The 26,192-nt window shown below is 49.8% G+C and overlaps 8 protein-coding genes across 8 annotated transcripts; 6 read left to right on the forward strand and 2 right to left on the reverse strand.

Moving 5' to 3' along the window:
* Positions 1-10: 10 nt before the first annotated feature.
* Positions 11-1,296, forward strand: BJX67DRAFT_372512 (AHA1 family protein; the record flags this gene model as incomplete). The annotated part of the gene is made up of 4 exons (XM_071031262.1): positions 11-233; positions 289-371; positions 436-1,094; positions 1,152-1,296. The coding sequence occupies 4 exons, from the start codon at positions 11-13 to the stop codon at positions 1,294-1,296; spliced, it is 1,110 nt and encodes a 369-aa protein (XP_070885550.1).
* Positions 1,297-3,969: 2,673 nt separating this feature from the next.
* BJX67DRAFT_381803 (uncharacterized protein) lies at positions 3,970-4,897 on the reverse strand (the record flags this gene model as incomplete). The annotated part of the gene is made up of 3 exons (XM_071033083.1): positions 3,970-4,479; positions 4,554-4,725; positions 4,887-4,897. 3 exons carry the CDS (start codon positions 4,895-4,897, stop codon positions 3,970-3,972), a joined length of 693 nt encoding a protein of 230 aa, XP_070885551.1.
* A 1,839-nt stretch (positions 4,898-6,736) lies between these two features.
* BJX67DRAFT_131926 (putative glycerol-3-phosphate acyltransferase Sct1) lies at positions 6,737-9,695 on the forward strand. Its single transcript, XM_071024551.1, has 4 exons — positions 6,737-7,032; positions 7,111-7,708; positions 7,759-8,027; positions 8,082-9,695. Exons 1-4 carry the CDS (start codon positions 6,862-6,864, stop codon positions 9,303-9,305), a joined length of 2,262 nt encoding a protein of 753 aa, XP_070885552.1. The 5' UTR covers positions 6,737-6,861; the 3' UTR covers positions 9,306-9,695.
* A 328-nt stretch (positions 9,696-10,023) lies between these two features.
* Positions 10,024-11,826, forward strand: BJX67DRAFT_355178 (Undecaprenyl diphosphate synthase). The gene has a single exon (XM_071029284.1). The coding sequence runs from the start codon at positions 10,617-10,619 to the stop codon at positions 11,490-11,492; it is 876 nt and encodes a 291-aa protein (XP_070885553.1). The 5' UTR covers positions 10,024-10,616; the 3' UTR covers positions 11,493-11,826.
* A 3,791-nt stretch (positions 11,827-15,617) lies between these two features.
* BJX67DRAFT_355182 (Zn(II)2Cys6 transcription factor) lies at positions 15,618-18,171 on the forward strand. The gene is made up of 2 exons (XM_071029285.1): positions 15,618-16,910; positions 16,965-18,171. The coding sequence occupies exons 1-2, from the start codon at positions 15,863-15,865 to the stop codon at positions 17,972-17,974; spliced, it is 2,058 nt and encodes a 685-aa protein (XP_070885554.1). The 5' UTR covers positions 15,618-15,862; the 3' UTR covers positions 17,975-18,171.
* Positions 18,172-18,343: 172 nt separating this feature from the next.
* On the reverse strand, positions 18,344-20,664 carry BJX67DRAFT_355185 (general substrate transporter). Its single transcript, XM_071029286.1, has 5 exons — positions 20,298-20,664; positions 20,077-20,227; positions 19,577-20,006; positions 18,857-19,523; positions 18,344-18,799 (listed from the first exon to the last, which is right to left on the reverse strand). The coding sequence occupies exons 1-5, from the start codon at positions 20,373-20,375 to the stop codon at positions 18,572-18,574; spliced, it is 1,554 nt and encodes a 517-aa protein (XP_070885555.1). The 5' UTR covers positions 20,376-20,664; the 3' UTR covers positions 18,344-18,571.
* Positions 20,665-20,873: 209 nt separating this feature from the next.
* BJX67DRAFT_381808 (glycoside hydrolase family 1 protein) lies at positions 20,874-22,809 on the forward strand (the record flags this gene model as incomplete). The annotated part of the gene is made up of 10 exons (XM_071033084.1): positions 20,874-20,947; positions 21,012-21,217; positions 21,277-21,329; positions 21,383-21,580; positions 21,631-21,795; positions 21,838-21,940; positions 22,009-22,105; positions 22,162-22,319; positions 22,371-22,614; positions 22,671-22,809. 10 exons carry the CDS (start codon positions 20,874-20,876, stop codon positions 22,807-22,809), a joined length of 1,437 nt encoding a protein of 478 aa, XP_070885556.1.
* A 1,248-nt stretch (positions 22,810-24,057) lies between these two features.
* Positions 24,058-26,107, forward strand: lys9 (saccharopine dehydrogenase (NADP+, L-glutamate-forming)). The gene is made up of 6 exons (XM_071029287.1): positions 24,058-24,187; positions 24,292-24,345; positions 24,484-24,770; positions 24,838-24,876; positions 24,938-25,762; positions 25,833-26,107. The coding sequence occupies exons 1-6, from the start codon at positions 24,136-24,138 to the stop codon at positions 25,926-25,928; spliced, it is 1,353 nt and encodes a 450-aa protein (XP_070885557.1). The 5' UTR covers positions 24,058-24,135; the 3' UTR covers positions 25,929-26,107.
* Positions 26,108-26,192: the final 85 nt, after the last annotated feature.

Consider the following 26,192-nt stretch of genomic DNA (forward strand, 5'->3'; position numbering starts at 1 on the left):
TACCGCCATCATGGTTCTCCACAACCCTAACAACTGGCATTGGGTCAACAAGGATGTCTCTGCCTGGGCCAAGGAATACCTTACGGAGAATCTCAAGACACTTGCCGTCGAAGAGGATGGCGTCACCGCACAAGTGTCAAGCTTACTGACCATGGATGGCGACGTAGACGTCAGCCAAAGGAAAGGCAAAGTCATCACTTTGTTCGATGTGAAGCTGCAACTGGAGTACGAAGGTATGTTCGAAGCTGGATCCGAAAACTTTTGAATCGCAACTAAGCCGCACTCTAGGTAAGACCAAGGACGAGGAGGCTGTTAGTGGCACTATCACAATTCCTGAGGTAGCCCACGATACAGAGGAAGATGAGTATGTCGTATGTTCCCTACTTGAACCCGAGATTTACGTTCTTTGGGCTAAGGAGATACCTTGCGTAATAGTTCGAAATCGAGAATTACTCCGATACTTCCGCCAAACAGCCCGTGAAGGATCTTGTGCGCTCCAAGCTTGTTCCACAGATCAGGAAATGCCTGGCAAAATTTGGTCCTGCTTTGATCTCCGAGCATGGGAAGGATATCCAACATGCTCCCGGTGAGAACCCTTCTAGCGGCTTCGCGAAGCCGGCGTACCACCCTCAAAACGTCGCCAAAGAGAGCTCTACTCCCAAACCCGCCTCCACTACCACCACCAATAAGGTCTCTGTCAATACCGCTACAGTGACCGCTTCAGATGAGTTCCGCACCACCGCGGAAGAATTATTTACAACTTTCACGGACCCTCAGCGCATTGCTGTTTTCACTCGCGGAGCACCTCGACAATTTGACGGCGCACAAACCGGGGGAAAATTCTCGATTTTCGACGGTAATGTCACTGGAGAATTCGTCAAGCTCGAGTCGCCTAAGCTGCTGGTTCAGAAGTGGCGTTTGGCTCAGTGGCCCGCCGGTCATTTCAGTACTCTCGAAATCAACTTTGACCAGAACGACCTTGACGGTGTCACTCAAATGCGCGTAACTTGGACAGGGGTTCCAGTCGGCCAGGAAGATGTGACAAAACAAAACTGGGAACTCTACTATGTGCGAAGCATTAAGCAGGCTTTCGGGTAAGTTGCTCCCTGTTTTATAACCCAATTAATTGCCTCCTCATTGTTTCCTTCCAGATCCCGTCGGTTTGCATGGAACAAGTTGCTGATTACAATCTTTGCTCTTTTCCTCGGTATAGGTTTGGCACTATTCTCTGACCAGCTACGAACAACCTTGGATAAGGTGAATGAATATAGCTATTCTACGACAAGGGCCTCATAACCCTTGTCTTGCTTTCCTGAGCCTGCGATGAACTCTCCATGTCAATCCTGATTGTGTTTCTGGGAACTTATCGCGCCTCCACGTCCTTTTGATGGCGGAACTTACCGTATTTTCCGTCTCGCCCTCCCCTCCCTCCAAGGGTACGTCTTCCACGATTATACGATAGAATTTCCTACGATTAGACTTGTATAGCCAAATCTTGATAACGAAATGAAGATAAATATTCTCGCATTCACGCATGGAAATCTTTTGCCATCGTCAGCTCAACTAATTGGCTGTCAAATGCGGACATGATGCGCAGGCCATCACAAGGACCGTTGCGCCCTTTATTGGGAGTCAGGGATCCCCGCCACGTCCTTGTCTTTGCGGATGCGCGGCTAGTGGGTTTCAGATGGCGTACATTTTAGGACACCAGAGTACAGCCAGGAGTATTCGGTCCACAAAAATAGCCTAAAGCACAGAATGTTTGCCTCTATCTGGGCCCTCCGAAGTATGTCTAGGAGCTTGAAGAGAGGCTGTCGTATACAGCCGGAGACCTTATTAGCTCCTATAATGCTCACTAGCAAATATTTTCTCTGAACTCGGAGTCAACCCCTGACGATGTCATTCAAGGTGGGGTGGGGAGCAGCCCCTTGACAGCGAGAGCATGAGCCACGAAGAAAATCCGCCTCGGAGAGGCTATACAAATATGTATGTCCCATTCGAGTCGCGCAGGATTGGTGATATTGAAGCTTACCAAGGGATCCACCCAATCGGTTCCAGTGACCTTTTGAGTTCTCGTAAATACGGTATGGTTGTGTACGTTTAATCCCAAAACAGTGGCACTTGCTCAAGAGTCAGAATGGTGTCTTCCATGTATGCTCCGGTCGGTGTGTCTCGGTATGGTTCTTTTCCCGTAATGACGCTAATGCTCTGCACTGTTAGGCTGAAAAATACAGCCCGCTCCCCGGGTTCCAGGTTCCAGGTAGCTCCTTCCTCATAGCTACTAGGACTAGCAGTGTAGGGAAAGAGCGACTTTAACTTGGATTCCGGTGTCGTGCCTGCCGCCATGGCCTATGCCTCGGGGTGTTAACGGGGTCTACAACAGTGGGTGAGAGAAGTGGCTGCCCGAGATAATACCAGTCAGAGGTTCGAGGTCAAGGCCCGTCGGGGTTCAGATCTGCACTGGGCCTATTGGAGCCTCCTCATCCAAAACATGCATAGACAAAGAGTATAAGTCTAGAGGGAAGTAGCATTCATCTAAAACACAAGGAGATATAGCAAAACAGGCGGAGACCAGCTATCTGTACATACGCATTGAAGGATATATTTCCCATCACCCTTCAATCTCTAAGCGTGAAACTCGACAAGGAAATGATACAGTATCCCAATCCCAGCCGCAGTAATTTACTACTTGCTTTTATAATTGAGTGCGTGCCGGATGATATCGTTGGCTGGGTCTCGTTATATCCGGTAAAGGAAACCAAGGTCGGAAATCGTTTCGGGGTGTCTCGTCTATTTAAGGGATTTCCAGAGCTTGGGAGCAGCGCACTGGGTAGCGCAGTGGGCGAGGTGGAAGACTATCGAGAAAGGCGGGAATAAGTTATGGGTGATCCGAAATGCATGCGGAGGCTGCCATCAAGTCGCGCTGGCCCGGCGCAATTGTACTTACATTCCTCAACGCAGTCTTCCTTGGCACCCTTGTAGTCCGGGTCCTCCTGCTGCTGGGTGACACGCTCAACGCACTCATCGTAGTGGTGCTTGTAGGGACCACACTGGGCGGAGTTTGCGCATTCTAACAAGAAGTAGAGTTAGTAATCTCGAAAGACAGGAGCTGGATCGGAGACGGAGAAGGTTCTCTAGCATCAATGGCTCGTGGACCGCGATTGTGTATCCGTTGCTGAGTCAAACGGCGGATCCAGAGGCAAAGAGAGCAGGCAACGGAGAGAAGCAAAACAGAAGAGAACTTGAGCAAAATACTCACCCTCTTCCAACTTGGGCTTGATGTCCTCAGGCTCCTCTTCCTCTTCCTCTTCCTCTTCTTCTTCCGCTTCTTCCTCTCCCTCCTCAGAGCTCTCCTCAGGGGTATCCTCAGCGGAGTCCTCGCTCTTCTCGGTGCTCTCCTCGCTAGACGTCTCGTCGGCCTTTACCTCGAGCTCGGCCTCCGGCGCGCTGGTCTCCTCGGTTTCTTGGGCCGGGGCCTCAGCCAGAGCCTCGGGCAGCCAGGAGGAGATAACGTCGGAAAAATAGTCGGTAAAACCCATCCTGAACCGTCTTAAGGTGTCAATTGATGAGACTGGAAGGCCGAAGGTCCAGGGTTGACGGGTGAGGGTTGCGTTGGACGGTAGCGAGCGAGATTGATGAGGTTTGGTGGTTTTCACGAAGCTGTCCAGGGAAAATCGGAACACCCCGGCCACCGGCGACTGGGCAATTATCGCGCACGTGATTGGTCGACGCTTTTGCCATCCAAGGTTCCTCTTTTCCACTTCTCCATTCAAAACTATCAAGGATTTGGATACTAATCTGAAGTCGTTGTAACTCGAGAAATATTGAATTCTGAGTTGGCGGGGGAGAGATCTTGAAGGTCGTCGTTTTGTCACGGTAGTCTACAAGGAACAGGACTCAAGTGAAGATTCAGAACGCTCAGCTGCAGAAGGAAATTGGAGAAAATCAAAGATCAGAGGCTTCTTCTCCTTAGCTCGCCCGCCGCAATCTTTCTTCAAGTTCGTTGGCGACACTCTGTTGCTGGACCTGTTCGTAGTCTGGAGGAGGTTCTTGCGGTTGAGCGCTGCTCACCGAAGGACTCCGTCGAGAATTTGGAGCTTCGTTACTGCCGCTGTTGGGTGTTAGGCCACTTTGCGGGCCAGAATAAGCCGGGAGTTGTTCTAGATGGACGTTGGACATGTCAACATCACCAGCGCTTCGGCCACTACTTTCCCGGGCAATATCAACGGCTTGCTGGAGGCGTTCTTTGATCCTTTCGAACTGAGTGTGAAAATCAAACGCCCCGCCTTCTTTGAAGGTCACCTTCAGATGAACGGCAGGCAGCGACGGTGGGATGCCGCCGCCAGGCACTGGCTGGACAACTGCGTTCCACGCATTCGGCCCGAAAAAGGGGGAAGATACGTAGGAATCATGTAAATTGAGAATGGGAGATGAAAATGATTCCAACTCAGCTGTTCGTTGAGCAGGGATGTAGACGACCTACATCCTTCACTGTTAGCGGGGGCCCTCCTCTCACAGGAAACAGATGATCGTCGAATAAAAGAGAGAATTACCCGTTGGTTGGTCAGATAGACCTGACCAGCACTGCTCTGTAGTGACAAAGAGTCTCTGCCAGTATATGACGGGAGCGGTTGCAGGCCAAAGCTTGTGCGGGGGGGAGAGGTGTAGATCAAGCGTTCATTCGGAAGATGAACAAAGCCTTTGCGCTGGTCAAGCATTACCCAGCTAATATATCAGTTAGCAAATTCTAGGCGCCTGCACGAAAAGAGGGAAATGAAAAGAATTCTAATGTCCTTGGTTTAAGGTCAACAGGACTTTGCTTGTGTTGAAGGTAAAGTGTAGGGCCGAGGTCAAAAGTTACCAGGAAGTGGGGCTCATCCACGTACTTGATCGACATCTTTTCTGCAAAGGAAGCCAGAGTGCCAGTGACGTCCGACGAAAGCAGGATAGGAGGGACTTGAGGTATCGGGAGTAGTACCTGGGGGAATACGGGTGAGACGCTAAGCGGGGTGGAGTGTTGATTGCGATAGCAAATGGGCTAATGACGGTCTGGAACGGGCCGACTGTTCGGCTGGTTTCGATGATTCGAGGATCCGGACGCTTTGACTTGTTCCTGTTCTTGACTCTGTTGCGCTTCGAGGTTGTTTTGGAGAGAATCAACGCTTCGCAGGAGTAGTTCCAGCAGACTCGCGGCGCTTCAGGAGCTTCCCCGCGGTATTTAAGGCGCCGCTTTAGCGTTCCGCATACGTAATGACAACAAGGGTCGTCAATTGCTGTCCAGCTGCTGCAAATAGGCCATGCCTAAGGCAAGCTTCAAGTTTGGAAGGTTTATTCGCGGAGGACATTTCCATCGACCGGTCGCAGATTCCCTCCCACTCCCAGCATTCAATTTGCGCAGAGCTTTCCACTGGTTGCCGAGACAAACAGGGCAAATCCCATCCTGGTGGGAAGGAGTTGTGCATGTTTCACCACTGTTAAAACTGGTCAGAGGCCAATATCAATTTGCTCTGGTGGATATCCCATCAGCACTTAAAAAAACAATTTCCCATCATCAAAGTTCGTCAGGCGTCACCGTTCCACATCGTCTCATCATGCCATGCAGCGGGTTTGGGTCCGAGGTTTTTATGGATTACCTTACAAAAATGTCACTACTGTTTATTTTGCATAAGATCTAGCTCAAGCAAGACCTAGAATGTATTGGATGACTTGCTGTTTGCCCGAAGCAAGTCAGGGCCCTCCATTGATGGCCCATGCATCATTCCACCAAGTATCAGTGCGAGTATTCCGGGTGCCTAGCTCTGTGTGATCAGGCGAGAGTCCCCAAGAGCCTCTCATGATTGTAGAGAACGGCATGATCTCCCCCAATTCGTCCAGTCAATTGGAGGTGCCTTTTGATACCATTCCGGCGCATCCGATCAGGTGGTTCCTTCAAGTCTAGCCGCCGATTCCACAAAGAGGTCGGCCGCACCGGAGAAGCACACCCGACAATCTTAGTTGGCGATCAGTGTGTATCGGAAAGGACGAGAGCTTGTGTTTCGATCCCATGATATCAAGGCTTATGATGCATCGAGTACTCGCCGAGAATACCTGAGCGATGTTGGGGAAGTGGTGGCCTTGATGAAAGCATACTGTCTTGAACTTCGAGTGATTCGCAGTCTGGCGCTGTTCCTCGAAATTCTCCAGAGTTCCATTCTGAGTACCCCACTGACGTTGAAACTTTATTTTCGTGATACTGTCAGCCTGGCGCCGTTGTGGTGGTATTGAAAGATCGACCCAAGGGCAGACGTGCGGTGGATTGAATCAAAGCTTTTTATCACGAGGAAGAAAGATGGAAAATAGTATTAGGTCTTCGCAATTAGTATTATAATCTCGAGTAGGGATTTAAGACGTCGTCCACGGTGATGAGCTTAGCTTCATCTCTATCTCAGTCGAGCGGTATTGGTATTACCACAACGCTCACCCCACCAAAGAGAAAAATTACCTCCTGTCGCAATCAAGACTCGGTCTTGTTGAACCCAAGCACTGTCACGTCACATGCGCTACTGCCATCCCTGAGAGCTGTCGAGGAAAACACCTCCTGCTGCACGAAACAGAGCATTCTTGCGGTCTAGAGGTCAAAGTCCAACCCTGATTTCTCTCGGCTTTCGCTTTTCAGCTTTAACTGAGCTGTTTACGGTCGCAGGACATGTGTTCTCGTCGACCTCTGATCCAAGGTGCCACTTCCAGGAGTGGGAATTAACCCAAAAAGCCAACGCCAGCAAGTCACTGACGAGTTCTCCTGGTTGAGCTTTCTTCTGCTCCTCTACTTGTCCTCTAATTCATCGCGGCGCTGAGATTTACTTCGTTGTCTCACTTGACGTCATGGCAAGGAAGCCGTATATTCCGCCGTTAATCGGCTGGTTATATGATCTTGTGCTCTGGACATTTTCGGTTCTCATAGACCTCTTTTTCAGGGAGGTCCACCCGCGTGGTTCATGGAAGATTCCACGAAGGGGGCCAATGATCATTGTGGCAGCTCCCCATGCTAATCAGGTAGAGTGATGCTCTTCAACACATGCTCATAATCTTGTCTACTTGGCGGAGATACTTACGATCGCTCTACTATTGTAGTTCGTCGACTCATTAGTTCTTATGCGTGTCCTGCGCACTGAGGCGCATCGTCGGATCTCGTTCTTGATTGCAGAGAAATCGTTTCGGCGCAAGTTCATCGGATTCTTGGCCAGGAATATTGGAACTGTGCCTGTGGCCAGAGCAATGGACATGTTGAAACTCGGCCAAGGCACCGTATACCTTCCCGACCCTGTCAACGAGCCTACTCTCCTGCGCGGTGTGGGAACCAATTTCGAGGGCCCGGGTTTCGAAAAGGACGGCACGATCGCGCTCCCGACTATCAACGGGACTTCGCACAGCGGAAGCATCGCCGAGATTCGAGGTCCGGAAGAACTTATTTTGAAGAAACCCTTTACACACAAGGATGCGCTCTTCCAGTTGACGGGTCGCAAGGACATTACAGATGATGGAAAATTCGCCGGAGACCTGTCAGACAAGGATCGCGAGGGCTTCAACGGCTCCAAGTATAAAGTGGCACCCCATGTGGACCAGAGCGCAGTGTATGATGCGGTCTTCGGAAGACTTCTCGCGGGTGGCTGTGTTGGCATTTTCCCAGAAGGAGGCAGCCACGATCGCCCGGATTTGCTTCCCTTGAAACGTAATGTTCCCCCGTATACTCAACACAAACGTGGCTAATCTAGATCTTAGCTGGCGTGGCTCTCATGGCTCTTGGCACATTAGCCGAGAATCCGGACTGCGGCTTGACAATCGTACCCTGTGGCATGAACTACTTCCATGCTCACAAGTTCCGTTCGAGGGCGGTGATCGAATTCGGGAATCCCTTAGAAGTTCCTAGGGAGTTAGTAGACAAGTATAAAAATGGAGATAGAAGAGGGGCTGTTGGTGCCTTACTAGATTTGATATACCAAAGTCTTGTGGCGGTGACAGTAACGAGCCCTGACTACGAGACCCTGATGGTTAGTTTCACGATTCCTAACGTAACCAAGACTAACACAGATGAGCAACTGCAGGTCATCCAAGCTGCGCGGCGGTTGTACAACAACAAGAAGGGGAAGAAACTCCCGCTTCCGATGGTGGTTGAGCTGAACCGACGTCTCGTCAAAGGGTACTCGCATTTTAAAGACGACCCACGGATTGTGAGCCTGAGAAAGTCCATCGCAGACTATAACAAGGAGCTGCGCCTTTTAGGGGTTCGTGACCACCAGGTCGACTATGCGAAATTCTCGTCTATCCAAGTAATTGCCACACTGCTCTATCGCTTGGGGAAATTAGCACTCCTCACTCTTGGAACTTTACCTGGGCTTCTTCTGTTTGCCCCGGTTTTCACCGCGACCAAACTCATTTCAAAGAAGAAATCAAAGGAAGCACTCGCTGCTTCAACAGTCAAGCTTCAAGGTCGTGACGTGATGGCGACTTGGAAGCTTCTCGTTGCTCTTGCATTCGCCCCTGCGCTGTACGCATTTTATACTGTGGCCTTTACCTATTGGGCCTACCACAACCGCATCAACGGAATCGTTCCCGCCGGCGTACCACTGTGGACATTTGCCCCAATTGGCATGATCCTGTTTCCAACGATTACATTCGCAGCGCTACGTATCGGCGAGGTTGGCATGGATATCGTGAAATCTCTGCGACCCTTACTTCTGTCACTCAATCCGTGGTCCGCCAACACGTTGGTGAAACTCCGCAAGCGCCGCGCGGCCCTTGCCGAGCAGGTCACGCACGCTATAGACACACTCGGTCCTGAGTTGTTCCCAGACATCGACACCACCAAGATCATGACAGATCCCTTCCGTGAGCTCAACCGACAGCCTGCGAATCTGGAGAACGAAGAGGTACCGGTTGTTGAGATTAGAAGGGCGAGCACCGTAAACTTCGATGAGGGTTCTGCTACCCAAGAACCACTTCCTCGAAACGAGTCTTTCCATAACCTCGCGAACTTTGGGTTTTTCTCAACTCGACCTTCTAGCCGGAATCGCAGCCGCAGCCACAGCCACAGCCGTTCCAGTTCGTTTGGTGGTTTGCCGGGCACGTCGGGACAGCAGTTAAAGCTGAAGCCTCTCAGCCAGTTGACGTCCAAAGGTGGCTATGAAGAAGTTAGTTTCAAGATCCGCGACGCGATGCGAGAACGGGGTGAACAACGGCGTCGGCAAAGTGAGGATAATAGTAGCTGGGACATGGCCAGCTCAGGACCTGGGACGCCACCCAGTGAAGAGAGCCGGAAGGATATATAGCAGAATATTCCTAGCTTGAATCAGGCCATTGGATGGCCGGACTGCCTACAATGACAGCGGCGGAGTTTGGCGTTTTCTTTCTAAGGTTTCTTCCCAGACTTGTGTCTTCACATCATGTATCTAGTATGGAATGAAAAACCCCAACAAATTGGATGACTGTAAGAGTGGACGTTACCTGGGCCCAGCACGGGCAGATGAATAGGTACGCGAGGTTCGGACTCAGCTGTTGTGATTCATGTTAGTCTGGAGCTCCCCGCACTGTTATCTTGTTCAATCCTGATCTTGTCGAAAGAATGGAGAAGAGAGCCTCGGACCATAGTCAAAGATGACAAGCTTGCACGTGGGCCAGATTCCCGACCCGCTCCCATTGACCATCTGGAACGATGAAGATGGCCCGACTTTCGCTGTGCCGATATCATCGCTTCAATTATTAACCTGGCTGACCCCTCCAGGTGCTGGACTCGAGTGCCAGCTGGATGCGGGTCTTTCTGTCTCCTTCTGGTATGCCATCGCGCCGCCCTCCAAGCTCCTCCTTCCTGGGCAAATCGTCACAGAAAAAAACAGTGTAGCCTGGCGGGCCATCGGCAACTGCGACCCCAAGCTGAGTTCTCTCTCGCAGACTCTTTCTGGCCACCTGTTATTAGTTTGCATGAAACCTTCCGTCAGAGATCGTGTCTCTCCGTCCGCGTGGATTTCTTCGTCCTTGCATCGCTCGGAGTTTTTTTTTTTTTTTTGTTTTTGACCCGCCACCGACAGACAGCCACTTCGACACTCCGCACCTCTTCACGTTAAATTCACGGTTTCAAAGGTTATATATTCCGTTCCCTTATTATCGCTGTTCCACGGAACGATATATACCATGGCGACCTCAATGCACCTCTCGAAACTTCGGAATTGGTTCCTTGCGTCGCCGCCAATCGAGTTTGCGATCTCCAAGCTCCGGGAGTTGCTGGTTGGAGCACTTCGACAGGGGCCAGTTCCACGGCATATTGCTTTCATAATGGATGGAAATCGGAGATTTGCCCGATCACACGGGATCGAGACGGTAGAAGGTCACAACCTAGGTTTCGAGGCGTTAGCACGGGTGAGTCTCATATGATGTTTACACAAGAGATGGCCATCCGAAGAGCACCATTCGGCTTCTGTTTTCACGCGCACGTCCGATATACTGTGTTCTGAGCTCGACACTAATTACTGGCTTGGTGGCACTAGATTCTTGAGGTATGCTACCGGGCCGGAGTACAGGTCGTAACCATCTACGCTTTCAGCATTGAAAACTTCAAACGCTCAAAATTCGAGGTGGATGCTTTGATGGAAATGGCCAGGGTCAAGTTATCGCAGATGGCTCAGCATGGCGAAATCCTCGACCGCTACGGGGCGAAGGTTAGGGTACTTGGCCGATTAGATTTGCTACGACCCGACGTGCTTGCTGCAGTGAATCGTGCCGTCGATTTAACGAAGAACAACGGCGACCGTGTTCTAAACATCTGCTTCCCCTACACGTCGCGTGACGAAATCACCGGGGCGATCCGAGACACGGTAACGGAATACAGTAAGCCGCTACGATCGACTCGTTCGTCGCCCTCTCTTCAACGAACACCGTTCTCCGAAGACCATATCGCACAAAACATCCGTTCGCGGGCGACGATTGGAAAGTTGGACGATTCAAGTGCGGAGGTTGAATCCGTATCAGAGGCATCCACACTGGGGGAAGAAGAAGTCCCAATGCTTAAAGGCCAAACTAAGCCCTACCACTCAGAGTCTGCCCTTTCATCCACCGCTACACTCCATGTGCCCGAACAGACCACGAAAGCTCAAAATGCGGATGAGGATGAACCTCCGGTGTTCAAATCCCCGGAAACAATCACACGCCAAACTCTAACAGACCACTTACTTACGCGCGACTGCCCTCCCCTTGACCTACTCGTTCGCACATCCGGGGTAGAACGCCTTAGTGATTTCATGCTCTGGCAATGCCATCAGAACACGGAGATCGTTTTCCTCGACGTTTTGTGGCCTCAGTTCGATCTATGGCGCTTTTTGCCTGTGCTCTTGGCTTGGCAGCGAAGGGTGTCCAAAGCGAGGAAAAATCCAGACGCTGAAGGCAACTTTGATGGCGAGGAATCCGGGGAGGAAAGCAAAGAAGAGCTCGTGGTCACCTCAGGGATAAAGGCGAAGAGTCTATAATTAACCGTCTCTTGATACACCTTATAGTCTAGCATTCGAGTATAGCATTAGAATGTCGGGCGTTTATGGCCTGGTTTGCATGGATGTTCTAGGTCTGTGATACCACTTTTGTTTGGTACAGTGAATCTCTGTTGATTGTATACCTAATCCACATGCATACATACTTGATTTTCTAGGCCTGGGGATAACCGTAGACTTCCTTTTCCATGTTAGTGCTCACCCCTTGCTGCTTTTTGCTCACTAAGTAGATCTCAGTATGCCCTGAGCGCGCTCTTAGGAGGTGCTGGGCACGAATCTTCTGCAGAGTTTCTGCATAGTGCTGGGACCTTGGGACCTTGGGAGTACATGCGAATTCCCACTTCAGGTTAGTTTCGCCATTTTCGGGATAGCTGCCCCATGTGCTACATTGGATGATCATCACTGCGCGCCAGCAACAGCTCTTAGTACAGAAGAACCGTCCTCTGCCTCTCCTAACTTCTTTGTTTTCTTTTATTCTCCCTCCTATATTCTGCACCCGCCCGGTCGCGACCTGTTGTCATACCTACTCCAAGGACGCCAACCTGCTTAGCCCCCTTTTTTCCCCTCCGGAGAATGAAGCTGTGCCCTGTTTCTCGTCACTTCCGGTCCCAGATTCTTCCCAGGTGGAATGGTTTGTTAGCTGAGCTGTTTTGCTCTCTCTTTATCTACTTATCTAGTGAAATGCTCTATATCCTTGATTCATCTAGCTGCCACTGCCGGAATGTTGTTTTTTCTTTTGTCCTCATGTTGCCTGGCCTGGCCTTGGAATAGCCCCTTTGCACTATACAGCGTGCCATTTCAAGGCCCAAAGCGTACATACGGGCAGGGAGTCCAGGATCAACCATACCCGCCTTGGTTTGGCTTTCAGGAGTGCTCTTCTTTTTATCAGAGTATAAGGACCAGTCGCTTGCTCTACAGGTTATAAATACCCTCTCGTGCCTCAAATTAAAAGAATGCAGACACCTTCACCAGTTTCTTTAACACCACAGTCTACTTCCCATTTCCAAGATGAATCGCCAAGGTTCTTACAATAGCCCTTTGTCTTCCTCTTCTTTACCTTGCGCTCTGCAGGCTTCGCCCCTATTGATCCCAATAAACCATCTGCAACCCCCAATCCTCCCATTTCCATGTACTTCCATGTCTATACTCCTGCCCACAAGCCTGCAACATTACTACATGACACAGCAGTACAGTACATTAGCCATGGCAAACTCATGCCTATGAACAATGATTGGGAAAGGCCCTCTGCACACAATCACACAGGTGTGTCTTCTATTGGGTACTCAGCAGGCCTTACACAAAGACCATGTTATCTGCCCACCCAGTGAAGGTTCATACAGTACTCCAGGTCTTGCTACCTGAGGCTCGTGCTTATCAGTAATATTATCTCACCCAGACATGATAACCAGGCTTGAAAAGGATCATGGCAAGGCTAGCAACGCCAACAGCGATAGTGGCGATGACGGCGACGACTTGGACTTCTTCCATCCAGATGAACTATTCTCATGCATATGGAGTAACAGCAGCAGTGGGAGCTGTGGAGCTTTGGTAGCTCTCGAAAATGTGGTTGACAGGTCAGGCCTTAACAAGTTCAACTATATCCCAACTCTGTGTGGTTGGACTATGGTGCAAAAGTTAGCCTGGTGATGTTAATGATAGTTAGAATGATAAGATTGGCCCTACAAAGCATCTTCCTGATAGATACAAGTGTGGCCTATCTAATATTTTGGGACTAAAGGGCTCGATCACTACCTACTAGCTAGTTGAACAATTACGGATCCCTTTTTCTGGATACCAAGGCCAGCCTACGAGTAAGGCTACCTCGCGTAGCCCATCTAGAATATCTTAGTTAAAGTGTTGCATTCAAAAGAAGCTTATACATACTATATTAGGGCATCCTGAACTTGCCTCAGGCGGGGGGCCTCAAACAAGGACAAGGACAAGGGCAAGGGCAAGGGCAACTCTCTTGTTATCAAGCCACCAATGGGCTCGTTCTTATTCAGATGCTGAGGACGAGTTTCTCTCTAAACAGATGCACATAAATCTTCATATGGGAAGAGATCGAGGAGGAATTTGGTTGGAGGTTTGCTGGAAGGAATCGAAAATCACTCCGAGGGCGGTGGCCGAGGAATCTGAATTTTGAAGCCCGGCCAGCAAGATGCCCGAAAACCAGAGGCAAATAATCTCAGATCTTTGTGCTTTGGACGTCCCATCTGTTCCCACATTTTCCCCGGGCCTGCTGGAACACTTTGCATGTTAGATCTGTTTTTAGGCTTAAGCCAGCATTCCCCCTCAACTTATCGATCAGCTCCGCCTTCGTATTTATTTCTCTGTCCGTGTAAAACTTTTGTCAGGCCACATCTAGCCAAGAGATTGCTTGAAGCTCCTCATTATTAACAGTAACTTCATTTGCAGAGAGCAAGAATGGAAACAAACGGCGGGTTGTCAGAGGCTTGCGCAGCCCGCAGTAGGGCTGTCCACTCCTTTTCGATAACAATGAATCTTGGACCTCCGGCTCCAAGCATAGCCCGCAATTCCACCAAACGTCATCACCAGTGTCGTCACAGGGAGGGCGACTGTTTCGGTGATCCTGCAACGTTCTGGGCAGTAGCTGGTCGTGATACACGTGTTGAAGAGCAGGGCCAGTATGCGTGTGAGGATATTCTGGAGGGCTTTCGATATGAGGTTGGGTATCCCGTCTGGTCCCGGTGGTTGCGCGTTGCTGTCATCGAGAAAGCTGTTCTCATCTCTCTTTCCGTGAACGGTGGCCACTCTACCGGGTTGGGGTAGGTGTAGTCCTGTAGGGCTGAAAGGCCTGCAACTTTTGCGCGAAGGAAGAAACTTTATTTCAAGAGTGAGCTGGATCCTCTCCTGTGTATCTGTTCTCATTGTTCCTTGGCCGTCTTTCAAAGGGGGGTGAGAACTCTCGTTGCCCTCTGGTCTCGGCCCAGTTGGCTAGTTTCCAAGGCCCTGTGTTCGTGCTCGCATCTGGGCCTCCTTTATTTCTGGTCGCCAGCCAGAAATGGACCTGGGGCATCCTCTTGATTCGGGGCAATGGCGGTTGATGGCTGTCCGGGTTGTTCAAATGATAAGGTCAACTTGTTCATCAATGTCCTCTTGGCTATCTATTCCTTTTTTGCCCTTGAGGTTCCTCCCCACCTCTTCAAGGAAATCTTTCTCTTTCAACTAGCGCGACAAGCGCCTCTTAGCTGCAGGTGTTTAGTTAAAGTGTCGCTGGGGAGTGCTGTAATGGAGGGGTGGTCAGAGTCATGGTCCAGTTCATTTCCAGACAGGCCCCAGTCTGAGAGTAGCCGAGTTCCGAAGACCAGGTCGATCGAACTTGGTTTACTCTGTCCTTGTCAGGTCTTGGTTCACACCGGTAACAGTAAATTCTCAGCTTCGTCCGATGTCTTCCTCCCCACATTGGGTGGTGTAAGTTGAAGTCTCCCAACACCAGGTGTTCTCTGTGCTTGCCTACCTCCAGTGCTCTCCGTAGGTCCCGCAGTGTGCCATTCCAGTCCTCGACAGCATGCTCGATAGGTTTATATGTCACATCCCGTGCTGCCGTTATGCTATAGGGACGGATGCGGAAGCATACCATCGCCCGCTACCACTGTGATATATTCGACTCATGCAGCGATCGGTGCTGATTCTGATGGTGATCTTACAATACCTCCTCCTTCCCTCTTTGATTTGCTACTTACTTGAAGCACTGTATATAAAAGTTCTCTCGATTACCGTTGTTCAGAATGACAGATCTGTTTATTGAATCTTCCATACTAGCTCTCAAAAAGGTCCGATAATATAGTATTTCTAAAATGGGTTGTAGGCCCTTAGGTCACGCCTAACTTCATCTGTTTGGCCTAACGCTGGCATACGTGCTGTACTAGTAGGCCTTCACTCTGCCAGTCTATCACATCTTTCACAAGGCTATCGTCGTATACAAAGACCAAAGGATCTATTTTCAATCATGTAGTTGTGCAAGGGGTTGTAAGAGAAGATGGGCTTTTGCTGCCCACCATGCCAGACGACGGGTGGCTTTTTGACATCAGTATACAAATGACAGGAGCGTACACAGTAAAGTGCGCCAGGGCATGGAAGGTGTAAGGACATTATTGCTGCCTGAGGCAAAACTGGTAAACCGGTTTGAAAGGATGTTCCGCTCCGGTGAGAGGATGAACCTGTTTCGGCAACATCGAAACTCTCCCGAGGCCCCGATCCCCCCGTCATGATCAGGGGCGTGTTCAAGTTACAGGTGCAGAGCACACAGGAAGTTTCGAAGATCCATTCTTCTCAAACTCTCTCTTGCTAGTTCTGTCCACAGAGCGATCTGCAATTTTCGTGATTTTCCCATGAATGTGGGCACAGATAGAGCGGCTCGAAGTGGGCGAAGCTGTGCAGAATGTCGCCGTCGAAAGATCAAATGCAGCAAACAAATTCCGTGCCGAGCTTGTCAGGAGAGAGGTGATGCGGCTTTCTGTCATCGCGCACCCATTGCCCCACCGCGTAGAGGACCAGAGCCGCGCAATCAGAACCCTGATATTGATGAGCTAAAACGAGAACTTGCTCGGGTCAATCGACGGTTAGCGCGCTTGGAAGCGAGCGTGAACCTGAACGTTGATTATGAGGAGGGATATCAGCCCACCGCATCGACTCTGAAAGACAATCAAGTGCCGACCTTCCAGGAAGGTGGGCTTGCTGGTGCTCTGGAAGATGCTGCATTTGACATTGGACAGGTCCGAAGATGGCAGGAACGCGCCCAACCTGGGACGAGTCACAGTGTGCAGGACAATGGAGCTCATTGGTTTAGTTCGATCCCGTTCTCTTTATGCCTTGCAGCCTTGCCTTCGCGGCGATATTGTGAAAGGTTGGTGGAGGCCTTTCTCGCCCATCTAAATTGGTTTTGCGGATTTCTTCATGGCCCAACACTACAGAGGATGCATTCTGCATTTTGGGTTCAGAGAGAGCAAGGCGTCCCACAAGACACCATGTTCATCGCTCTCCTCTTTGCGGTTTTGAGCAACGCCGCCTATCTCCTAGACGACGAAGATGCTCGGGAGACAGGTTTAGAGCCAGGAAGATTGCGCCAGCTGGCATCTGTGTGGTTTGATTGTAGCTATGCCAGCTTTTTTCGGTGCAATGGCTTGGCAGAGCCGTCTCTGTTAGGGGTACAGGCGATGGTTACTTTGAACTATGCGTTCCATCTTTCAGGAAACACAAAAATGCACAATTCCATGTTCAGTATCAATGTTGGAACGGCGAGATCCGCGAATCTTCATCTCCTTGGAGACCAAACTTCTGACCCCGCCCAGGATGTCGTCCAGCGCGAAATGGGCCGAAGAGCTTGGTGGGCTCTTGTGGAAACGGAGTGGTTCTTCTGCCCATATCATCGATACACATGTACGTGGAACTTGTGAATCTAATATATTAAGCTAATACGCCCCCTTGGAACAGATATCGCCCCGCACCATTTTGATACCCCGTTGCCCGACTTAGCAGATGATGGCATGTCGATATCATCTCGCCCAAATTCCCTCCATCCGTTGTCCTATTTTTTAGCAACCTGCCGTTCCGCAAGGGTCTTGTATGATCTCTATGGCACACTTCCGCCGCATCACAACCCGTCATACGAGGCGGTTATGGCTGCTTCGGACCAACTCGAAGGCATAACGTTCGCTTTTAATGCATTGCAAGTCACGGAGCCCGCTCCCAAGTCTTTCGCGCACATCAAGCGCATCATGGGCATGGCTTTAGAATATCGGTTATACCTTGTACACCGAGCATACTTTTTCAATTCGCTCAGCGACTCAAAACTGTGGAAGACACATCAAGTGTGCGTCGCTGCAGCGCATAAAATACTGGATCTCGCCGACGAGGGTCTCCCGGAACGGTTCCTGCGGCTTTGGAACGTGACAATCTGGCTTGTGGCCGCGGGGCTTGTCCTCGCTCTTGACCTTGTGATGGGGGCTTCATACCAGCGTCCATCGCAGGATATTCAAAATCGACACTCTCGATTATCTGCGCTAACTATCCTGCTCGAAGAGAAGGCCGACGAAACAGGAATTGGTGCGCGGGGCGCCAAGTTGATCAGTCAGGTTTGCCGAATGGAGAAGGACGTGTCCCTGGGAAGAAAGGTTACTCTGGGCCGTCTTACGCCGAGGGATATCCTCAACTTTGCGGGCCGTCAAGATCAAGGAAGCAGGAGTGCGACTGGTGTGGGTCGGTTCCCACATGGCGGGACTATTTCGCCGATAACTGATCGAATCGGCCCTGAGGCAGAGACCCAACAACAAGGTCTGCTGGCCGGTCTGACGGATCCGGATGACTTATTGTTCCTTTCATCGCCCTGGATAGGCCAAAGTATGGATTATCAACTGCCCTTCATTTTTCCTAACACAAGCGGTACTGAGCCAGACCAAGTGCTCAACCTTGTTCCTGATATCAACCAGGGGCCCATGCATTAGCCGTAATGAATACACATGATTACGATAATTGCGCGCGAGGGGCGAGGCGAAGCCGAGTCCGAGTAAGCCCTTATTAGGGTTATGTGACAATTTTTTTTTCTCACAAGGGTGGTGAGAGAGATTTAGGGTTATGTTAATTCTTAGATGTAAGCTAAGCACTCCGATTGGTTAAAAATTATATGTTTTTTACTGTCCTATGAGTTGAAAACTTAACACCATGAATTGCCCTTAAGCAGGTATTTAACTAACCTTTCAGTCCGATTTGAGTAACTATATAACTATATGAGCAACTGTATGAGCAACTGCGCAACTGTATAAGGGATTATATAGGTAATGAGATAAGTAATATAGTAACTATATAACTAACTGTGTAAGTAATTAAATATAGTGATCCGAGCCGACGGGCGTGCAATCCTCGTGGAAAAAATTGTCACATGCCCCGACTAAGGGCTCGCTCAAACTTGGCTTCGCCTCGACATTGGCGCGCAATAATTCCAGGTTCTCAAATGATGATGCCCAAAGGAAACTAGCAGGCGAAATAACCTAGAATACAAGGCAAACCTCGACCAGGCCCCCGGCGATTTTCCATGCATATTCCTACGGTTTCTTTGCGATTCCATCTTCAATGTCTTCAACGTTTCCCAAAAGAACCGGATTACCATCGACAACTTCGATATTGCCCAAGTCACGCTGGTCGAACTTTCGTGCGGACAGACTTTGTTCATAACAGGAATCAATCTGTTCAAGTGACAGGCCCTTCGTTTCCGGTACCATGAAGAAGGACCATATGGTTGTCAAAACCGACGCAGCTCCCCAGATAAACCCCTATGAGAATGGAATGAACAAAATAATCCATTTGAAACAGGAGGGGGAATGACTTACAATACGAGAACCCAGACCACCATACCCCTTGTCCTGAAGATACGGAGAAACGGAGGTGATCATGAGTGAAACACCAAAACCAACGAATATTGCCAGCGAGAGAACTCGCTCTCGATTCCGGGTAGGTGCAGCTTCCGTACAGATGATCCAGATCAATGGCGACATGACACCCGATGAGAGTTGCCAAAGAAACAAGAATGCCACGGATGCTGCGCCGGAAGAGCTTGTCGCTGGTGAAATAGCAGTGTTGATGCTAGCAATGGTGAGCATAAAGGCGGCATTTGCGATGGTACTGGAGAGTACCACAGGACGCCGCCCATAACGGTCGGGTAAAAAATGCCCCGTCAGAATGCCACCATAGTATACAAAATTTAATCCCATTATAAAAGGAAAGACATTCGACGTGCCGCTATCCTGAAGGAATGAGACCATGTAGTTGATAATGTAGCCCGAACCCTGAGCCTGCATCCAGCATTGTATTCCCATGGAGATCAGAAGACGCCGCAGGTCTGGGCCATGGGACAGGTCTTTCCAGGTCGACGCATCCGGGTGAGCCAATTCTTTCTCAAATGCTATCTCAAGTTCTCGAACATACATTTCTGCGTCGAAGTTGTTCGAGTTGGTTTTAAACAAGCAGGAAGCGGCGTGAATTGCATCATTCCGGCGACTAAGGGACATTAGTTCAGTGGACCAAGAAGGGGATGAAGAAGAGAATGGTACCCATTCCAAACTAGCCATCGGGGACTCTCCGGTAGGAGAGGCGAAAGAAGAATCATCAGCAGTGGCGCAAATAACTGCAGGCCGATAGGTATCAAATATGACCCCGCATCTGCCCTTTTGGCACTGGCATATACCACCCCCGCCGCCAAACAGTATCCTATTATCTGAACGTTCTGGTACATATTGATTGCGAACCCACGGGCAGCGTCTGTGGAAGTTTCGGAAAGATAGATGGGGACGATGTTGGCACAAAGGCCCATTGCGATTGAGGCCACGGTCTTGCCAACAACGAATTGAGCGAACCTAGGGCAGCCGATTCCGCTGGTAATTTCAATGAGGATTCCCACAATCGAAATAACGCCCGTAACCACAAGGGAGAGCTTTCGACCAAGAGCCTTGTTGATATATACCGCAAAAATACTTGCAACCACTGCAGAGTAACTACTAGTCAATCCCCGTATGAGCCAATCAAGGGGCGAGAAGGATCGACTTCATCTCACTGATTGCGGCAGATTGGACTGAGCTTCCGGCAGATGCCTGCGAGGCTGTTAGACTGCATGAAGAAGAATCTCCCGCAGTTTCACAGTGGCCAAAAGCCTGAAGAAATGCTTCTGCACCTTGTATGGTCCCCCACCAACCATTGTCAAATCCCTAACGCCAGGGCTCAGGTCAGTGATGGCTGCTCTCGGGTAAGCTGCAGCGAGGGGCCATATTGACTCACAAAGAGGAATGCGCCAATAGAGACCAGGCACATGCACCCCAGGCCCGTTGGTGTCGTTTCTTTCAGATGCTGGAACATTATCGTAGGGAAGAAAAGTAACCTTGTCCTGGTGCTTAAATTCCTGGGGGTTTCCGAAGTAGCTGGGGCTCCCAGAATTTATATATCTTTTTAGATAACTGGAGTAATTTGGATTCCTGGGGTGAATTTGCCACATCGTGGTCGATATCCAGCTACTTGTTGTCTAACAGGTTAGACCGGTCTTGCCTTTTGGTCTGATATGATGATAAGAAACTTTGACTGTCTGCATAGCCAATTAAGGAAGCTGGACTCCCAGGTCACGGCTGACGGCGTTCACCGGGTTGTGCTCGTCCCCCAATTAGATTTTCACTACCAGAAAGAAAGACTTGGTTGATATACGGAACTTGGAGTCGGCGGCTTGTAACGGACCCGGCGGGCCGAACGGCCCCGACGGACGCGACAGGCCAGGTAGCTATGGAGCGCGAATCGATTGAAAAAAAGAGTAATCTCAGTTGTCATTTTAGGCCTACAAAGGTCCTGACTGCTTATCAACAAGTTATGGCGTACAGGACCGTTCCCAGCCGACCTGAGCTCAAGGACATTCTTCCTGCAGACTTTCTCCATGGATATGCGTACGTGAATGCTAATTGCAAAACTGTCGGATCTATATCACTCACCACGGAATTGATGGGTAAGCTCTGCGGCCTACCAGGTTGAAGGAGCGACATCCAAGGACGGTCGCGGCCCTTGTAACTGGGATGAGTTTCTCAAAGATTACCCGGACAAAGGTGATGATGCGTGCCGATCGTACGACTTGTGGCAGGATGATGTCAAGCTCTTACAACAATATGGTGCTAAGTCCTACCGATTCTCGATTTCATGGTCCCGCGTTAAACCTCTTGGTATAGTTGCCATTGAACCGTGCAATTCTAGTGCCAGCCAACTAACGACCATGGGCCAGGAGGCAAAAACGATCCTGTCAACGAAGCAGGTATCCAGTACTACAATAACCTGGTTTGTCCATAAATCCACAGTTTGAATACATATTGATTATCTTGATCCTTCAGATTAATGCCCTGGTTGACGCCGGGATCGAACCTACGGTTACCCTTTACCACTACGACACCCCCCTTGCCCTTGACGAAAGGTACCGCGGATTTGCCGCAAGTGACCCAACAGAACTCATCGATGACTTTGTCGCATATGCGAAACTTTGCTTCGCGAAATTTGGTGATCGGGTGAAGAGATGGTTGACGATTAATGAGGTGAGGAAGGTACCGATGGCTTTCACCGTCCAAGTCTGACTGCCATTCAGCCTTGGATCTTTTGCTCTTTAGGCGGCGAGGATGGTCTTGTAAAGGGTTACACCCGTCAAGACTTTTTCAGGGTAGGCCACAACTGCTTGCTGGTCCATGGGAATGTCGCACGCGTCTATCATCGTGAGTTCTGTCAGCAACGAGGTCAGATTGGAATTGCTCTGGTAAGCCGTCACACGACTTTCCAATAACCACTAACATCCAAGAAGAACTACGATTGGGTGGAGCCAATAGATAACTCACCGGAGGCCATTAAAGCGGCTCAAATTGCTGAAGAGCGGTCATTGGGATGGTGGGCACAGCCGATATGTGAGAAATACCCCCTTCCTTCTCCCTGCTTTCTGCCGATCGAGCTCTTCTCTAAAGCATACACATAGTCAAAGGAACGCAGACTACCGCCTGGGATCACTACGGGAGTACCTTTCCGAAGCTTACCAACGAGGAGTTAGACCTTGTGTTCGGTTCAGCTGACTTGTATGACCCAGTCCGTCCTCGATGTCAAGATACAGACTAATCTAGTAGCACAATAGTTTCTCAATTAATCATTATGGAACGATGTATGCGACGGGACGGCTGATTGAACCATACACCAAAACGAATTTTCGAGATCTCGACGACGTCGAGAAAACGCATTTCAAACATGGGAAGCCGATTGGCCGACGTGGGGAGAACGGGCATCCTCATACAGGTAAACCAAGCGCGGACCCTACTTGACTTCCGTGCTAACCTCGAATTGTAGTACCTTGGGGATTCGGTAAAATGCTGATCCATGTCTGGAAGACGTACGCTGAGCCTCAAAACCAATCCGTCTACGTGTACGAAAACGGATACTCCGTTGAACATGAGGCATCGTTCTCGCTTGAGGACATTATCAATGATCAATATCGTCAAGAATTCTATGACCTATATATAGGCGCCTTGTGTGACGTTGTTCGAAACCACGGAGTTAAGATTGCTGGCTATCACTGCTGGAGTCTCCTGGAGTGAGTTTCTTCCCCATCATATGGTCAGTTAAGACAAGCGCTTACCAAGAACAAAGTAACCTGGAGTGGAATTTTGGTTATAAGCCACGGTTCGGTTTGACTTATGTCGACCGTGAGAATGGGTTTAAACGCATTCCAAAGAATTCTGCAATGACTGTCGCTGCAATCTGGGACCATGTTGTTGCCAAAACGTGAGGCTGTGCAGCCAAGTTCAAAGAGTGGCTCCTGGAGCATATAGGTAGATAGGAAGTTAAAGAAATGCTTGTTCGAAGGACACTGTTGCCAATTTTCTCAACCTCAGTGGAGAATATTTCAGCCTTGAACATAGATGAAAGCACGTGGTATAGGCCGATGCGCGCATGTTAATCGCTGAACCAAGTACAGATATCATTGGTAACTGTTTTTCGATCTATTAGCAACCTCATTAAGACAATAAGGGCATCACTGCATAGGTACCCTGCAAAGCCTCCCTGAACAAGTACCTAGGATACAACCTTGCCTGATTTGCCCATTTGGTTTGATGAGAACAAATTTCATCGCCCGCAGAAGATGTATATCAACGCCCAATCCTGCGTCTCCTCATGACGAAGATCGAGCAGTATCGAGATATGAAACTCCATGTGAATTTTCAAGCTCTGCGAATGCGTTTTTCTAGAAACGCTAATGACGGTTTCATTCAACAGAGGCTTGAAAAATCATAAAATTCTCCACTTCCTCGTGAAGTCTTCAGTTTCTTGCATGTAAACCCTTTCAGATATGAATGTGACTCGAGGAACAACCGTGCCCAATCAGCTAATGTCTGATTGACTGTCCGGCTATTCAGTGCTCGCGTGATTTTCTAGTATCCCAGAGAAGGTCAAAATATCACTAAAAGCTTTTTCTGCGGCGTTGGGCGACTTTGGGGCCCTGGATGAGATGTTTGTGTTTATTGCGCTGGCCCAGTTGGCGTCGACTGGATTCTGGGTACTGCGCTGCGGTCAATGTGTGGATCAGTGCACACTCAAGAGGGTGCATGGCCCCTCGAATGGATGTTCAACCGAAAGGTCGACGGTAGTCGAATGTGGAACTAATGACCTGGGAAATCCCTCGATGCTTAAGAGTTCGCACCAACCGTAGAGTCGCGCAAGACGACACATATCTAGGGACAATCAGAGCCTATTGGGGGCTCCTGTGCCCCCGATATTGTGTACATGGGGTGCGAGCCCCAAATCCTGGATGTATGGCGTCGAAAAGCAGGCCGCTATAGCCATTGACCCCTGAAAGCGCCCCCAAAGGGAAGTGAGAAAAGGGAATTTCTGGATTTATTTGAACCAGACCCTGATCCTGCTCGAGCTCTGTCGCTCGATCTGCGGAAAGTTGGAGTTGCTCCGGTCGAGCTCCGATACCGCTGCGGAGATAATATCACGTGACCAACTCGCACAGAGCGGCGGGGAGCAACCAGGAAAACAACTGGTCTCTTGAGTCACTCAATCGCCCTCATTTTTGCTTTCAATTGCTTCCTGTATCCTCCCAGTTGTCATAATGGTTAAGCAAATTGCCGGTTCCAAGGTCCTTCTGCTTGGCTCAGGCTTCGGTACGTCCTACTTTCCACTCTCCATCATCTCTTCGCAACTCACAACCCCGCATTGACGCAAACTATATGACGATAAATGACTGACTGTTGCTGTCGATATATAGTAACGAAGCCCACTGTCGAAGTTCTTAGTAAGGCTGACGTTGAGGTCACTGTCGGTATGTGCTAAACCTGCGATTGAATGTCGAATGAGGGATTTAAAACCTCACAATATCCGGTGGTCAGAGAAAAATCTACTTCGCCAGGATCAAAGTGATACAAGAATCTAACATTGTAATTCTAATTGCGGACTGTAGCCTGCAGAACTCTCGAAAGTGCGAAGAAGCTTTGTGAGGGATTCAAGAATACTAAGGCAATTTCTCTCGATGTCAATGACGACAAGGCCCTTGACGACGCCCTAAGTCGCGTTGACCTCGCTATCTCCTTGATCCCTTACACTTTCCATGCCCAGGTGATCAAGTCGGCTATCCGGACGAAGAAGCATGTTGTCACTACATCTTACGTCTCTCCCGCCATGCTCGAGCTGGATGAACAGTGTAAGCAAGCCGGTATCACTGTCATGAACGAGATTGGTCTGGACCCGGTAAATTTCTCTCTTCATGCTGTTAGAAGGCTTTGGAGTCCTTGATTCTGACTTATATGTACTTTAGGGTATTGACCACCTGTACGCTGTTAAGACTATCTCGGAGGTACGAGCATTGCTCTTGTTCTGCGTTTTAACCCCGGTTTGCTAATGTTCCACGCGCTCAGGTCCATGCCGAGGGCGGAAAGATCACTGACTTCCTCTCCTACTGCGGCGGTCTCCCTGCCCCCGAGAGCTCTGATAATCCTCTCGGCTATAAGTTCTCTTGGTCTAGCCGTGGTGTCCTGCTAGCCCTCCGGAACGCTGCCAAATTCTACAAGGATGGCGAAGAATTCAGCATCGCTGGCCCCGATCTCATGGCTACCGCCAAACCCTACTACATCTACCCAGGCTTTGCCTTCGTGGCCTACCCCAACCGCGACTCTACTCCATTCCGTGAGCGTTACGGTATTCCCGAAGCCCGGACCGTTGTCCGGGGCACCCTCCGCTACCAGGGCTTCCCCGAGTTCATTAAGGTCCTCGTTGACATCGGCTTCCTGAGCGACGACGCCCGCGACTACCTCGACTCCGCCATCCCTTGGAAGGAAGCCACCCAAAAGATTCTCGGCGCCACCTCCTCCAGCGAAAAGGACCTTGAATGGGCCATCCAGTCTAGGACTGCATTTCCCAACAACGATGAACGCGACCGTATCATCTCCGGGCTGCGTTGGATCGGCCTCTTCTCTGATGAGAAGATCACCCCCCGCGGAAACCCCCTCGACACCCTTTGCGCCACTCTTGAGCAGAAGATGCAGTACGGCCCTAATGAGCGGGATCTTGTCATGCTCCAGCACAAATTCGGTATCGAGCACAAGGACGGCTCCAAGGAGGTTCGGACAAGCACGCTCTGTGAGTACGGTGTTCCCGGTGGATACTCCGCTATGGCTAAACTTGTCGGGGTCCCCTGCGGTGTCGCTGTCAAGCAGGTGCTTGACGGCACTATCAGCCAGAAGGTACGTCTGATTATCTCCTGCAATTTCCCTTTCAATAGTAGGTCTCCAAGCTAACATGTTTCCTTACTAGGGTGTCCTTGCGCCTATGACCTGGGAGATTTGCGGTCCTCTCCTCAAAACTCTGAAAGAAGAATACGGTATTGAAATGGTAGAGAAGACTCTGTAAAAGGTTCAATGTCTCTTGGAAGATGATATGATGATATTAGAATGGTAATCTAAAATGATAGAGGATTAAAATCTCCAGAGAATGATAAATGATTCTGTTGACGCGTCCACTGGGACAGATAAGAAAGAAGATGGAAATCTCTATTTATTTATTTATTTTTTCTTGAAGTCTGCCTGTGCAAATTTAATTGGAGACTTTCCTAATCACCATGCTGCTGTTGATGCTGCCTTCACTCTCGGTAAAAACTCATTCTCCTCAGGTCTT

Source organism: Aspergillus lucknowensis, assembly GCF_044049455.1.
Source record: "Aspergillus lucknowensis strain CBS 449.75 chromosome Unknown BJX67scaffold_24, whole genome shotgun sequence".
Classification (NCBI taxonomy): domain Eukaryota; kingdom Fungi; phylum Ascomycota; class Eurotiomycetes; order Eurotiales; family Aspergillaceae; genus Aspergillus; species Aspergillus lucknowensis.